Source organism: Sceloporus occidentalis, unplaced genomic scaffold (assembly GCF_023333645.1).
Source record: "Sceloporus occidentalis isolate IW3139 unplaced genomic scaffold, rSceOcc1.0.p SCAF_18, whole genome shotgun sequence".
Lineage (NCBI taxonomy): Eukaryota > Metazoa > Chordata > Lepidosauria > Squamata > Phrynosomatidae > Sceloporus > Sceloporus occidentalis.
Window position 1 is genome coordinate 6,369,909 of NW_028316998.1, and position 17,371 is coordinate 6,387,279.

At 36.6% G+C, this 17,371-nt stretch overlaps 1 protein-coding gene across 1 annotated transcript in view; it reads left to right on the top strand.

Annotated features, from left to right (window-relative positions):
• The window catches only part of LOC149302557 (cadherin-18-like), a 142,175-nt gene extending 129,889 nt beyond the window's left edge, over positions 1 to 12,286 (top strand). Inside the window, exons 9-11 of the mRNA XM_089482337.1 lie at positions 4,831 to 4,948; positions 8,686 to 8,937; positions 11,796 to 12,286. Of these exons, the coding sequence (XP_089338463.1) occupies positions 4,831 to 4,948; positions 8,686 to 8,937; positions 11,796 to 12,286 (861 nt within the window). The remainder of the gene's footprint in view (positions 1 to 4,830; positions 4,949 to 8,685; positions 8,938 to 11,795) is intronic.
• The last annotated feature ends 5,085 nt before the right edge of the window (positions 12,287 to 17,371 follow it).

A 17,371-nucleotide genomic window follows, 5' to 3' on the forward strand; every position in this document is an offset into this window, starting at 1 on the left:
AATGTAAATAATGCGAAAGGAAATAGTCCAATGACATATTTGCCATTCACTCATGTAATATTTAATCTATATATTATGGAACAATCCAAAATTATTTAAGTGAAAGGATGATGAAAGCAGACTTAAAAATGAATACTTGGAAACAGAATGTAATGGCAGATAAGACCCATTTGGCCTATAGATTACTATAGATACTATATAGTGTATTGTGCTAAAATGTGTATATAGAATATACAGTATAATTCATTAAACATAAGCTTTTCACTTATCGCACAATTTTAGGTGAACATTTTGGATACAAGATTTCCAGGGATAATATTTATTACATAAATAGGTAATTGTGTGCAAAAAAAAGAATCTAGAGAAAATAGATGGTTTCTGCTGTAGCTTAGTAGTTATGAATGCTTAAAACAGTCTGTGTTATGTAATATATGGGCAACATTGATGTGGCTAAACATTTATGCCACACAATACATACATTTATTGCAGTAATACATAGCTTAATAGTGTGATTATGGATGCTCATTTTGCAGATAATTAGTTTTGAGAATAGCTCATAAACTGTCAGGACGGATTATTTTCACTTACAAATTTCATAACTGTCATGTAATCTCCTCTGGCTTTATGGAGCTTTGTGATTCACCCCATTAGTAGTCTAAAAAAGCTTAGATGCCAAGAGACTGTAAATATAGGTCAAACAGATTTAATATGTCTGGCCATTAAAAAAATTTTAATTGCCAGAATGTTGTTACCTAAAAGTATCATATCATATATGCCTGGAACTCAGAGACTTAAGTTTAAAAAAAAGTCTTCCCAGTAAACACTTTTTCAAAATGATGACTTTAGAGATATAATAGATTTAGGTGTTTTAGCCATATCCATTGCTAACAGGCATATAAAATTAAGCACATAGGTAGCCATCTCCATAGACAAACACTGAAGAGCATAGTGATTTTAAACATGGCACTGTCATAGAATGACACCTTTGCCACAAGTGAGTTCATGAAACTTGCTAGATCTGTCCTAGTCCATTGTAAATGCTATTATTGTGAAGTGAAAGCATCTAGTAGTAAAAACAGCTCAGCCTCAAAGCGACAGACCACACACACTGAAGCATGTGTTGTGGAAAAAAATACCTGTCCTCTGTAGCATCACTCACTGCAGAGTTCCAAACTGCCTCTGTAAGCAACATTGGCATACAAAGACATTTTAGACAATCGTATAGTTCGAACTTTGTGACACCAGTGTAGGGAAGGCCCTTTCCTGTTCCAGCATGACTGCGCCCATGTGCACAATGCAAAGTCCATAAAGACATGGCTTAATGCATTTGGTGATGAGGAACACAAGTGGCCTGAACAGAGCCCCGACCATAACCCAATTAAACACCTATGGCATGAGTTAGAACTTTGATTGTGAGCCAGGCCTTCTCATCCAACATCGGTGCCTGATCTCACTAATGCTGAATGGGCAACAGTTCCCACAGGCATACTCCAAAATCTTGTGGATAGCCTTCCCAGAAGATTCGAGGGTTTCATAGCCACAAAGAGGTGGGCAAGGCCCATGTATTTGGAAGGTCATATAAGTGTGATGGGCAAGTGTCCACATACTTTTTATCATATAGTGTATAACATGTTCTGTATGTGTATCAGTGATATAGGCTTGACAAAAGCATACTCTTTTGTGATAATTTGGTGGAAATTAACAATTCTGTTAGCTTTTTTCAGGAATTTACCTAGCAGTGTTATTACTGCATTACTATTATCATAGGGGACTTTCTGTATTTCTCAAGAGATGCACTGAATCTGATAATAGCCAGACAAGGTTTTGCAGTTTTTCTCTGTCAAAATGTATTAGTCACTATAGGCTAAATGTACAGTGCTTAGTTTAATATGCTCAGAGAGTTGGCCCCAATATACTGGCAGTTATGTAAGGTACTGAGTGGCAGTGGGCACCACTGCTTGTGCCACCCGCATAAAGGATAGCCAATACTGAAGGTATTGAAGATTGAAGGTATCTCCAAAGCAGAGATGCCTCATGCTGTATACTGGTTCTGCTTACAGGGTATGATATATTAAGGGCAGTATGGGCATCACATTATGTCCCACGTAATCTTCGCCTGGCCACCACCATGTGCTGGCAGGTTGCATCCACTAGACGACAAGTCAAAAGAGGCCTCTTGCCATGAAAATGAAGACAGATAAATAGGAGGGGTGAATGGAATAAAAGAGAAGAAAGATAAAGACAAGGAAACAGGTTTAAAGAAAAGAAGGAACTTTATAGGAAAAGGAAAGCAATAATGGACTAAACGTGCACAAGAGGATGCGTCAATAAGCAGAGAGACAGGGATAAAAATGGCAAAAAAATAGAAATGGGGAAAAATGTTCTGGAAAAGGAGAGGAACGTTACAAAATAAAGAAAGATGACAAAGTTAAAAGGAGAGAAAGTAGAAAGGTTTGAAAAATATGGTATCCAGTACTATGTACAATACCCTAAATGAGGTCTCACCAGTGCTCAGTACAATGGCACGAGCACTGTCCGTGTTCTACTGCTGATACCTCTACCTATACAACCAAGCATTCCTCTAGCATTTCCTGCTGCTCTATTGCATTGTCCTGCCTCTGAAATAATTACCCCTAAATCCCTTTCCTCAGCTGTTGAGGTTAGCATTGTATTAAATATTCTATACTCCACCCTTGGGTTTTTATGCCCTAGGTGTCGTGTGAAAAAGAAAGAACACCCTCTTTGAATTCTATGGTTTTACATATCATGACATAATAACAATCATCTGTTCCTTAGCAAGTCAAAAATGAGGTAACTACAACCTCAGATGAACAACACATGTCGTTTTACAACGTGTCGTGATTTATTCAACAAAAATAAAGCCAACATGGAGAAGCCATGTATGAAGAACTAAGTGCACCCTTACTGCTTCCATAGGAATTAAGATGCTAAGTAGGAGACAGGTGGTGCTAATCTGATTATGAGCGAGTGTGACCACCTCTATAAAAGCCAAAGCTCTTAGCACTTTGCTGGTTTGGAGCATTCAAGTGTGTGTTAACACAATGCCAAGAGGGAAAGACATAAGCAATGGTCTTAGAAAAGCAATTGTTGCAGCCCATCAATCTGGGAAGTATTATAAGGCCAGCAAATTCGCCCCAAAGTCAGATTGTGCAATGCTCACAAAAATTGCAAAAAAATGCCAAAATTACATCTCAGACTCTACATGCCTCATCATGTTAAATGTTAAAGTTCATGACAGTACAATTAAAAAAGAATAAACAAGTATGGTTTGTTTGGAAGAGTTGCCAGGAGAAAGCCTCTTTTCCCTAGAAAGAACATAGCTCCTACCAACTGTGGTGGAGGGCTCATGATGAGGGCCTGTTATACAGCCACAGGACCTGTGAACATTGCAGTCTAAAGCTTGGCTGAAATTGGGTCATGGGACAGGACAATGATCCCAAGCACACCAGCAAATTTACAACAGAAGGGCTGAAAAATAAATAATCAAGGTGTTGCATTGGCCCAGTCAAAGTTAAGACCTCAACCCCATTGAAATGTTGTGGCGGAACCTTAAGAGAGCTGTGCATAAACAAATGCCTGTAAAACTCAATGAACTGAAACAACATTGTGAAGAGGAGTGGGCCTAAATTCCTTCACAACAAAGTGAGAAACTAATAAAGTAATTCAGAAAATGTTCAAGTTATTTCTGCTAAAGATGGTTCTACAAGCTATTGCATCATAAGGTGTACTTAGTTTTTCACACAAGGCTTCTCCATATTGACTTTATGTTTGTTGAATAAATCACGGTAAAATATGTCATCTGAGGTTGTATTTACCTAGTTTTTAGACTTGCTAAGAAACAGATGATCGTGATTTTGTCCTGATATGTAAAACCATAGTATTCAAAGAGGGTGTACTTTCTTTTTCCCACAACTGTAAATCATTTGCCATTAAACTTATGCCTCCCTAACTTATGCAACTCAATGGTTGCACTTTATTGTGATAAGTCTTCTATGTGGGACAGTTCTTAAAGCCTTACTGAAATATAAATAAGCAATGTCTACTGCACCACCCTTTTCTATTATTTTAGTCACCCATTCAACACAAAGCAATAAGATTAGTTTGGCATGGTCTCTCTGAAATAATCCCAGGTTGTCTTTGATATTCATGTTATTTTACTTGTTCAGCAATACTATCAGTTAACATAGTAACTGCCAGACTCCTCCACTACCACCATTTTTGTGAATGTTGTGGGACTACTCCCGTTATTATTGATCAGTTGAATAAATCTGTTTTGCTAGTACACCTCTAAGCTTTTTTAACCCCTTAACGACATGTACAGGCTTGCGGTGCAATGCAATAACGACAAAGCCTGTACATTTACAGGCTGCTGTTAAACAGCTGCATCACCGCGATCACAGCGGTGCTGTATGTGTAAAAATGTATTTAGTGTGGAATCTTATTCTACTATTAATACCAATTTAGGTTGAGACGGGTCTAAGCTACCTTAATGTAAATGCATTTGGGAATGCATAAAACAATTGTAGCTTCTATACAAAAAATGGTTCTGTACAGTTAACATGAAATCAAATCACTTGGTTTTATTTTACTAAGAATCTATATTGGTTCATGAGAGAAAAATACTTTAGTGCTGAGAAATATATGCTATATATATCAATAAATAATTATAATACCTACTGATAAATGAAACAATATCAAATACAAAAAAACAGAAGGTAATGATGAAAGAAATATTTTCTTTGTATCGATCATAGTTTCTTGTTTCTTCTTTTTATAACAGATATTTAACTTTTTTTTTCTTTTCACTAGGTTATTCACACTATCTCGACCACAGACAAAGATGACACTGCAAATGGACCAAGGTTTTATTTTTCTCTTCAAGAGGGACATGCAATTAATCAAAATTTTACCTTAAGAAACAATGAAGGTAAACATAAATGGGAAAAAATATAATATATATTATAATAAAAATAAATAATAATAAAATGTTGGAAAAAGCAAGCAGGCACTTTACAGATCTCTGGTGAGACCTCACCTAGAGAATTGTGTACAATTCTGGAGACACAGATTTAAAAAATACATGAAGGATCCATAAAACCCAATGGTTGAGAAAAAATGAAAGCAAAAAGGAGACTTTCTGCAGCAGTTAGGATAATGAATGCTCCTTAACACGAGGCTCATTTGGATGTATCGCAAGTTAGAGGTCAGCTCAACTTACCAACTTGATTGGGCTTGTATAGGCACACATGCTAACACATAATCTCTAATATGCAAGTGGTTTGTGAGTACCTAAAGAATAAAAAAGGAGACCTTAGAAACTTCCTATAAATCAGAGGGGCACTATGAACTCTTCTAACTCATGCACAGAGGGGCCAGGGTTAATCAATACCCTGGAGGCTATAGTCTCGAACTGTACTCCTCTCAATTCTATCCCATTTACACTAGGAATGGGGAAATGTACAGAAATATACCCTATGGACAGCATAGACCCTATCCCATTTCTTTTTTGTGTGTGTAATCACTACCGCTCCATTCCATTGAGCAGGGATTTTGTTTTAAACATTTGAAACTCAGAAGCATGGGCAGGGGTCTTAGATGGTCACCTAATCTATTTATTTTAACTCCCTACCCCAATGTCAGTGGGTTGGGTAAGGGGGGCAGTGCATAAGATTAAGGGGGGCATACTTGGAGACTTGTAGCTGAGTGTATGCGAGCTGTGAGAGTTGGCTGTTGCAAGGGTGTCTACCTTCTCCTTTTCTCCCACCTGTGGGGTCAATGCCTCACATAGTCAGCAGTCTCTTCCGGTTTCTGCTGACACTGCTGAGGAACTGAGTAATGATGGTTGCCTTTAAGTGGTTGGTTCTTGTCCTTTTGCCAATCAGATTGTAAGCATGCGAGCAGGGCCCTCTTCACCTAATGTATGGGTTTGTCTTAGTCTGTCAATGCTAGTCTTATCACACCCCTTGAATATATATATTGTATTAGGCGCTGCATAAATTGTTGGCGCTATATAAATAAAAGATAATAATAATCAGAGTGAGCTCTCTCACAGTGTGACACAAAAATCCTTAATATTTTCCCTTTTTTTTAATTACTTGGCAACCAATCAAGGAGCCAGCTTACTGTATTTCTGTTCTGAGTTCTCATGTTTGACCTTGGCTTTGCTATGTTTACAGACCTTTTTTGGTGCTTATGTCACTTCATCTCTTGTATTTTCCCTTATAGTTGTGAGCACACTTCTGCTATTACACAACATTTGTATCCACAGTTTTTAGGACTTTATTGGTTGTACTGCGACCACTGTCTATAACATTTATGTTAGGTATTCAAAGGTGTATTATGAAAAAGCAAATAGGTGGACATATCTTCATCCCTATGCACGTGCTTTGAAATGCAGATGAAATAATCTGTTTGCACCACACACACATATCTGCCTTTTCTGACCTAGCATTTAATTTGTTTCTTATGCCTAAAGGGAAGATATCAAAGGATCACATGTTGTGTCTAAAGGAAACAGATGACAGAGTAGGCTATGAGCCAAGTGGCTTTTAACTTACAATCTGTACATTTGACAGCTATTCTGCTAGTACAGAATTGCATGATTTCTAAAATGACCCAAACTTAACTTACGACATGGGCAATTAAGAAAATTGTTCAGCTAGTCAGTTTGCATGCTGTAATATATAGGGCTTAAAGTTGCTTTATAAACAATATTTGTACATGATAATGTTAGTAGAATGTTATTTGATCTTTAATTAAACACATTTTATATTCACTGCATTCACATTCCTTATGATTTCTTAAATAAAGTTTTCAGATAGAGCCATTTCTGCCATATTTTACATGATTTTGTAGTTCTTTGTGGCATGTATATTGTTCAAAACAGCACACAGATGTAGCCCAATAGCTCCTAAAATGTTATGTAGCTGCGTGCAATGAATCACAATATACCTGTCAATTCCAAAGAGTATTTGCATGGAAACATTATATCTGACCTTTTATGTCACTGGAGAATTTTCCCTGACTGAATAAATCAGTACTTTATTAGCTTACTAAAAACTGACACTTTTCATACCAGCTTATTATTTGTAACATACCCATAATATGAATTCACTATTGCCCATTGCATACAAAGGTATAAATCTAAACATCAACACTATGTTATTCTTAATATGTGTCACAATTATATTTCATGAAATTATATTTATAGAGTGTCAGTAAGTTTCACAGTCCAATTACAATGGCGGGGCGGTAAACAAAATAATTGGCATCGTACAAAATTGCATCTTAAGACATACTGGTACGAAAGCAGAAGAGGTCCCTGCTATTTTGATTAGCGATGATGAACCAGCCCTGGCACTTAAAGGGCGCTGGCCACCTGATGACATAAGTGCAGCCGGCGGCTGGATGCATGTGGCGCACATGACATTTTTATGTTCATGTACCAAGTGCCCGGGCATATCCAGCTGACATCCTCACGCTGCAGATTGGGTAAATATGGAGGGCTTTCGTCCAGCGACCCACCGAGCATTTGCATAGTGTTCCAGATGTTTTGGATGCTTTCCAATAAAGCCTTTCTTCAATTGTTGAACTGCTCCAAATTATGTGAATATAAATGTACGTGCACGGAGAGAGAAATAAGACACACGACACACTCTGGGTCAGGTCCAAAATCACTCTGTTTAATTACGTTTATGTTATAGGTTATATAGTGTCCGGAAAAGGGACGTCAGGTTACGTAAGGCATACTAATTGGTTAATCTTAAAACTATGCGGAAAAAGGCAGAGAACCGTTAGAAACATGTGTTGGGTAATTTCCTGTAACCAGATGTAAGCTGTTAGCCGGATATCTTTGCGGTTAGTAAAACATAGATGCAATATCTGCTAACTGATATTGACTTGTACTAATATACTAATGTACTGCTACTTGCGTCTCCTGCATCTTAGCGTGAGGTGTGACCCTTTATACTGGTCGAAGCCAGCTTATATTCATTAAAGCCATAAGCGTTTCTTGCTGGTATATATTCTGGTTCCAGACTTGCTTACAACCCATTAGAATATTAAAAGTGTAAGGCTGTTTTATTTATTTAGCTATTGTACGCACTAATTACACTAACTTATTTTATAATCACAATATTATCTTTTTTAACCCCTTAACGACAATCCACGTACATGTACGGGCTGCCGTTAAATAGCTACATTGCCGAGATCGCAGCATTTTCGCCACGATCGGCGGCTTTGCAGCATCCACGGAAGCCTCGCAAGTGAGGCTGACCATGGATCCGAGGAGGAAACTAAAATCAATAGAGGTTTGTGCTGTTGCAGCACATACTATAACTGCAGCTCCTAGGTGAGCATTCAGGTGAAGGAGGCAGGTGGCCATCCCTCATGTACTGCCCAGTCCCGAGGCTGGTCCCACCTACATACAGACTAGGCATCATCAGGTATCTTGATTTGGACACCTAAGATATTCGGGGATGTAAATGCACTAGTTTGGTGCTCAAGCCAATATAGAGTGTGTAATGTCACACATTTTGTAAAACTCGCAACCCCAATCATACACTTTGCAGAAGGCTTACGTTCTGTACATGCTGTATCCAGATATTCACATACACGTGCTTACTTCGGAATTTAAATGACAATATGATTTTTTTTTCTCTACAGATAACACTGCTAGCATAATAACACGGCGCCGAAAATTTAGCAGGACATCCCAAAATTTATACTATCTTCCTGTTGTTGTTGCTGATAGTGGAATTCCTTCTTTAAGCAGTACCAGTACTCTCACAATCAGAGTATGTGCTTGTGAAAGAGATGGTCGTGTGCGAACATGCCATGCCGAAGCATTTCTTTCTTCTGCTGGACTCAGTACCGGTGCCTTAATTGCGATTCTCCTGTGTGTGGTCATTCTACTAGGTATGTTTTCAAGTTATATTGAGCATCTTTGAATCAGTACATATTGTTAATTACAGCAGTACATAATGTTTAATCTTGCAACACGTAAAAATGTGCCATCCTAGAGAATTTGTTTATAGAGCATATAAATAGTAAGTAGTTATCTAAATTCTTCATTGACATGCCTGTGGTCAGACTCGGATATCCAAAAACACTTGAAAACTGGAGTTGTGAATAACTGGGATATCACATTACATTTATTTATAGAACACCAACTGATTCTTTTGTGCTGTTACAAAAAACTAGTGAAAAATAACAACAAAATGGACAATAACATTAACATACGTTAAGACTGGTGCAGACAGAAAAGACCTTTCAATACAATGTATTACAAGGTTTAGGGGAAATGAGACAAAATGGACTCCTTTGGTGAGGTTGGTTTGATTGTGATGAAGGTCAGCGGCATTTTTGTGACTGGATGTGAGCGATGAAGGGGAGCGCAGAGTCTAGTGCAATACCAAAGCAGTGACCATGGAATGTTGGGTAGATTGTGGAATTATCAATAATTATTCAGATATCTGAAATAGGAAATAGAGTTAAATAAATTGTAGATCTTTAGGTAGTGGGATGCCATTAAGGATGCAATTTCAGAGAGGCAGAAGTGATAGCAAGGCATCTGAAGAGGAAAGGTAAGTTAGTTTATCATCAGTGTAGATGCTGTACTGGAATCCAAGAGATTACATTGGTTTTCCAAGGGAAGAGAGATCGGGTAGCATACAGGCCCCAGAACTGAGCCCTGAAGCACACCAATAGAGAGCAGTAGAGGAGAAGAATAAACGCCAGAGAAAGAGATGCTAAAAGTACCATCATAGAGGCAGAGCTTAAGCCAGGGGAGATATGTGTCACTGATACCAATATAGAACAACAGATGCAATGCAATGATTGTGGAAATGTATTTCAGTAAGTGTTACTTAAGAGAGTATATGAGATTTTAGTGTTGACGTAGTCAAGAGAGGCACAAACAATGAGAGAGGAAAAACTGCAACAAAATATGAGAGCTAGTTTTGGTGAGAATAAGTACAAAAGAACTTAGTTAAATAGTGTGGTTTGTTTGCTTTTGCTAAGTTTTCATTTTAATGAAGGAGTATTGGAACAGTGCAACCAATTGCATGAAAATGTATGTGAGCTGAAATGTGCATGTGAATGAATGGGATGAGAATTTGGCCATTCTGAATCTTAGCTAAGACCCAGGACTGATTAAGGTTTCAGTCTTTACATATGGAAAAAGAGATGGTTCTCATCTGCAATCAAATTATCATGTGTGTTTCTGTGTTTCTATCAGCATGACAAAATCTACTTTATTTTTTAATTCTACGTTCTCAATAATGATGCATCTCTGTGTGGCATTGATTTTTCTACATTAATGTATTCAATATACTTCTTTAAAAAACAAATTCATTAATATATACCCCCAATTCACAAGCCTGACAGAAGCAGTGTTAATTTGTAGCTTACAAACGAAAATCCCCAGCTTTAACATGTATTATATTATTTCTTTAATGAAAACCTGACATGTCTGCCAATAAAAATGTATGCATGTGCTTGTGATAAATGTACGAACATTCCATGTTATCAAATATTTTAACGAAGTTAAGAGTAATATTTTCACTATCAATAAACCAGCTTACTCATTGAACTGTTCTCAAGGTTTTTCTTGTTCTTTATCACAAATGACCTTGTCCACGCTGTCTTCCTTGGGTTTTGCAATCAATGAATCCTGTGTTAACCCTGTGTAGTTGGTTTTGATTTACATTTGCTTTGCCCTGACAAGGAAATCAATGAATCAATCAATAAATAAATTAGAATAGTGAAAGTGTCAGTAATGCAAATGTAACAGCAATGGATATAATGATATAAGCTCTTTTTCTGTAGCGTGATTTATTCAAATATATATTACCGTATATTGTTATATATATATATATAATTGTTTATATTCATATCAAGAAATGCTATTAAATTATAATCTGGTGAATTAGAATGGTAAATGTTTGCAATATTTTTTTAAAAAAAGGATATTTATATTATAATAATTAGTGGGTGCTTAATTCACACGTGAATTTGGATATTACAATAATATATAAATGTTGCTCATGATTACTTGCTCATATTGCTAGTTTGGTGTTATTATTTAGTAGTAAGGATTTGTGAGGTTAGAGTCTTTTAATGCATTTAAATCATTTTATTGTCAGAAGAAATTTAGTACGTGCCTGCATTGCAATGCAATACAGAACAGTGTAGTATGTGTGGTGCAAATTTAATTACTAATAATAATAACAACAAGAATTATAATTATTACTTCAATAATTGCAGTACATTAATAACACAAAGGAGGGGTTAAAGCACAACAAAAACCAATACATAACATTGCAAGGGTTATTTTTAAAACAATATTTTTCTATGAAATATTTTTCAATTTCTAGAAAATGTCCCTAAAAGCTAATTCATTATTATTTAATATTTATTAGCTTTTAGGGACATTTGCCACCAATAATACAAATTACAAGGGGCTGTGATAATCGACAGACAGACTCTGAGACAACTGTATGAAGTAGGTAGAAAGTGAAAAAAAAATGTAAGTTAAAAGGTGGATAGCATTAACCCGTGCAATGCTGGCACCTATTTACTTATTTTTTGCCTTCTATTGTGCTATTTTGTACTTAAGGTTTTTAAATCTAGCATCCGCATTAATATGTATTACTATCAACTCATATATGCAAAATTGTATAACATGAATACAATAATAATACGTAGTATGTATGTATATATATTATATATATGGTATATTTAAGTTATACTAACAATTTCTTTTTTCTTTTTAGCCATTGTGGTCCTTTTTATTACTCTGCGGAGAGGCAAAAAGGAACCCCTTATCATTTCTGAAGAGGATATTCGGGAAAATGTAGTAACATATGATGATGAAGGTGGTGGAGAAGAGGACACAGAAGCTTTTGACATTTCAGCCCTTCGAAACCCATCTGCTGCAGAGGATCTGAAATATAGAAGAGACGTCAGACCTGAAGTTATGTGTACACCAAGAAATCTAGATCAAGCAGCCATAGACACCATAAATGTTCAGGAATTTCTCAAACAAAAACTGACTGAGGCCGACCATGACCCGAGTGTACCACCTTATGACTCCTTGCAGACATATGCATATGAGGGGCAGCGATCAGAAGCAGGATCTATCAGCTCCTTAGATTCAATAGGAACACACTCTGACCAGGATTATAATTTTCTTGATGACTGGGGACCAGAATTTAAAAAGTTAGCAGAACTTTATGGAGAAAAGGAACCACAAAGAACAACTTAGTTTACTTTTTCAAAAAACTGTGTTTTATTTACAAAACAACTGGAAGCATAACCACAAGATTTAAAATAAATTCATACTTGGAACTCAGCAAGTTGTTCACTTTTACTGTAGAAGCAAGTGCCATTTTCATATTAAAAACTGGGTTTCAGATTTTGAAAATAGAGAAGCAAAAACTATTTTCCCTTGTGTATATTTTTTAATCAATAAAGTTGGTGGTTCCACATACAGTACATACAGAGTATTTAAAGCTGAAAGACGTCATTTCTGTTTTACTACACCCTAAAGACCAGAGCACAGTATTCTGGTGAAAACTGGCTAGAACAGGAGAGGACATCACAAAGGGAACATCATGGTGGTGCCCTCTACCAGCTTAACACCCGAGGCCATTGATGGTGAAGGTTTTTGGGCCTGAGTGCCCAAGTTTCCACTTAAAACACTGCATGTTGGTTTCTACACCTGGTTTAGTGCAGTGTTGTTTTCACCTTTCAGAAAAAAACATAATACAAACAAGCCTATACGCACCTTACACTCGCATACATACATACATACTGTTGTGGAAATCAAACGTTGTGCTGACCACCAGACTTCTTTGAATGCATAAAAGTTTATTCCGGATACAAGCAGCTGCAGGGAGATCTGCACAAAAGCAGGCAAATCTCACAGCTTTACATTTTCACACACTATATATACATTGAAAACAAAAGAAATAAGTAAACTCCTACAAAAGGGCTGGCACACTTGTAATATCTCTGGGTTTACCATAAAAGGTAAAAGCCTAACCTACATATCATTAATATGTATGATATGGGTGGGGTTTCAGTTAATTAAAGCAGACATCCTGTGCCCGGAAGTTGACCCTGAGCCTACACTTATGGTCCAGTTTCTCACCAGCTGTGTAATTTGACCTATGCCCTCAACCATAAATATCCTGTTCCTAAACAGAACAATACTACCTCCCAGTGCATCAGACTCTTATCACCAAATAGCAGAAACAGTTAACCTCTTCCTACCCACTCTCCACATCCTAAGATTCCACAGTCCCCCCTTTCATGCTTTAAAGATTCCATGAAGCATGACTCTTAGGCATCCACCCATTGTGTTTAATACATTTGTGGGCAGCCAAATCTTGGTCACCGTCATACACAGATAATAAACGTGTAAATTCTTGGTTTGTAATTTCTTGAGTATTCTTGGTTTTGATATTAGAATCTCCATTAGCACTAGGGGGACATTCATGAATGGTCTTATCAATTAGAACAGGATAATGGGCAATAGACGAGGTAGCAGAATTCCAACATTTAAGGAGTAAAAGTTTCAACACTGTTATGGAGGCAAATATGGTTGTGAGGAACAAAGCCCCTATAATCAAACCATACGCCCCAAACCAACTACTTATTCCCCAATCCCCAGAAGAAATTTTCAGGGAACTTTGCATTTCAAGTACTTCTTTCCTAATCTCACTAACCGCTGGAGTAACATTTTTAGAGACGACTGGAACATAAGTGCAACATTCAGAGCCCACTAGTGAGCATAATAGCTAAAATGAAATGAAGAGCTATATGATTCTGTATGGCACCCAATCGTAGTGCTAGCATTTCTGCTGTAATACTTGTGAGAGCGTTTTCTGTTTAATTGGCCACCATTTCTAACATGATGGTTAAAGCTCTGATTCTTCCCCAATTATCTTAGACCCTAGTGGAAGGAATTCTCAGCTACCCAAAATTTCTGAAAACGTGCGTTCGTCTTTATGGTGCCTTTTAGTTCTATGAACCCCAAATACAACTATTGCTCTTTCTTTAGTATGTCTTATTGTAGGGAATATGTAGGTCACATAACATGATCCTTGACAATTCTCAGGTAATCTAGTAAATGCATAATTTCCACACCTAATAAAACCCATTTAATGTCACATAAATATGTGCTTTACCCAACATCTTCTTCCCATGCAATATTAACAAGATGTACAATGACACCTGATTCCTGCAATTACTTGTGACACTTACTAGTTCCTACAAAAATACCTCCCTCAATATTTGTACGTTCTAAACACAAATCCCCAATGGTCTGAACTACTGTTATTCTTCCTCATTTCTCTTTGAAGAATTATAACACTGACCATACTCAATTTATGACATCAGAAAGGGAGGATAAAGAGTTTTAGGGAGACCTGGGAGTAAAACTTGAGTCTTATTTCTAAATCCTACCATTTCATCAATACAATACAATGCAATATAATGGGTCGGGTATAAAAAGGAACAACCCTGTCTGAACTATGAGGCATATGAATATAATCATAACACAGAGAATCTTGTACATTCTCAACGTAACTATTGGCAAGAGCAATATAAGAGTTCCGTTCACAACACTGAAATAGAATAACAAAGGATAGAAAAACAAATATTTGTAAAATTAGACTTTTTTTTTGTTTTTTTGGGTTTTTTTTAAACTTCCTGCTTTCCTCTGTGTTAAAATACATGTTAATTATGCAATCTACTTAAGCAACATAAAATAAAACAAAACAAGTATCTGAAATATAAAATTACTAGGAGAATTTCAGTCTTTTAAATCTTTTTGGGGGAGGAGCAAGCTTGCAATGGGAGATATGGATCCAAGAAACAAACAAATCTGTGTTGTACATAATACTTGATAAGCTCCTTTCCAGTGCGGTTCCTTTGGAAACTGTTAATAAGGACCAATTCTCTAGATTGGATATGGTGCACATTTTTCTTCATATATTGACCTGTAGATGTCGAGACTCCAATGCTTAAATTAGTGGCATATCCACATTTATAAATTGTCCTCTTGTATGATTTTGATAGCAAATAAGAACCTTTCGGCCCATCCACTGTCCATTTTCCCAATATAAGGCTCATATCCCAATCAGCCCACGGTCCCGTCCTAGACTCAAGAGCCACATGCCCATGTCCTGTATTTTACATTTCCTTACTGTACCAGCATTTACCACTTCCACTGGTAGGTGGCTCCATACATCTACCACATAACTCCGTAAAGAAAAACCTCCTTACATTACATCTAAATACACATTGCATTGACATACTTATTACATAGACTGAAAGTACAAATATACTTAGAGAATACAAGCACAAAGATTTTTGTAATTATTTTCATTTAAGTGTGAAAAAGAAAGTACTTAGAAATTTTTATTCCATGGGATAGAATCTAGAAAGATGTGAACCTGTGTCTGTGGATTTAGAAGCCACAAAGATTTCCTTATAAATTTATAACCTAAATGAATCCCCTAGGTATTAGTCAAGTCATGACTTTATGTGAACATTCTTGTTACAAAGTAACCAGTCACCAGGCGTTCAACTTTCTTTCTGATCTGAGTTCTGGTGGCTTGAGAACCCTGTTGAGATATAACTCAAATCATAATGATTAGTTTATCAATATTCTAATACAATCTGACATTGCACGTACATAAATATACTTGACATATGGATGTCGTTGTGTCCTAAACTGATATTTCCTAATGAACACAATTATAATCTCACATAAATTTAATACTAAAAATATTCCTGATAGAAATACAGTTAGGGAACTAATCCAATGAAGGGATATGGGTGTATTCTATTATATATTTTCCAAATCCAATCTGCTTAATCCATTTTACACGCATTATAACAATATCCATGTTCCTATCCCACATTCATTCACACTTCATTCGTATCACACACACACTGGTAAAGCAGATTGGAGTAGAAACAACTTTCACGATAGCAGTTATCTTATGCGCATTGTATTCACTAGTGTTAGTACTACCATACAACTTTGCTTACTGCAAACTCTTAAGTCGAATTATTATTATTTTTTTTTATTTTTTTTTTATAGTTTACCTCAGTTTTCCCAGCTGGCCAGGCTAAGGCAACTGTCAGGCATGCTGTACATACTTAAAAACATTACTCCAGGGAATTTTCAAAACGTAATCCCCAAAATACAAAAAGAAAAACTAATATCAAGTTACAATTATATTATTTTGCCTATTTTGTTTAAATATGCATTTCCTGTACATCACTTTAATAATAATCAAATAATTAGACTGTATTTGCTAGTATAATTGTGCATGGGCGTTATGGTGGAGCAAAGCTACAGTCTCTTTCAATGTTCCTTTATGCACAGAATAGGCAAGTTTGACACTTACATAAACCACATTTACAATAACTACAAATTTCTTATCCACTTCCTAGAATGTTCAAATTAATATCTGACAATTCTAGAACAATCAAACAATTCTATTTCTTTACCCAATGATAACATCATACCAGTTACAAATCATTCATAGAACCACCACCAATAGCAGCCCATCCCATTACATCCTTTTACTTTCATAACAGTACAACTTACAAACACTCGTAATAGTTTTGTGCACATCTTAGAAAGGAAAATATATACATACATACACTCTTTACTTCTATTGCATTCTTATTCACACACATACAAGGGTGATGTCATTTCTTCAGTTTTCTGCGCCTTTATTTTTAGAGAGGCATGCCAGTAATTCTAAACATTTTTCTTTAATAATTTTTCTTAGACTTTTGCATTATGTGCCAATTTCATATTACATTTAATCAAAGGTACCTTCTCAGGGAATTGCCCAATTTTCTCCAATAAATAATTTTATATACCTCACGTGAATTCCTGGTAATTAAATACCAAACCGGGGTTCCCTTTTCTTGGGACCACCACTTCCTTGGAACTAATTTTGCACAATCATACACCAAGAACTTATTTTCCCTGGACCAGATACAATTAGACACAATTATCTACTTGCGCTTGCTCTGAGTCCACTACATCAACGTCACCACGGCCAGTCTCCTCCCTTAAAGGTATTTATATTAATACCCGGGATCTTCTATCAATTATAACCTGACCGTCCTTCAAACCGTCCTCAGGGGTCTCATGTGTACCACTTCATTCAGCCCTCAATTTAACACGCAACTGGGTTTTCCTCAGACCACCCTTGCAATCAAGATACCCTGGTCAACACCCGAAAGGCTAGCAGGGGTCTTGGGGCGGCTGCAGTCTGATTATTACCCAGTCCCGACCCACCTGGGTCTCAGTCACACA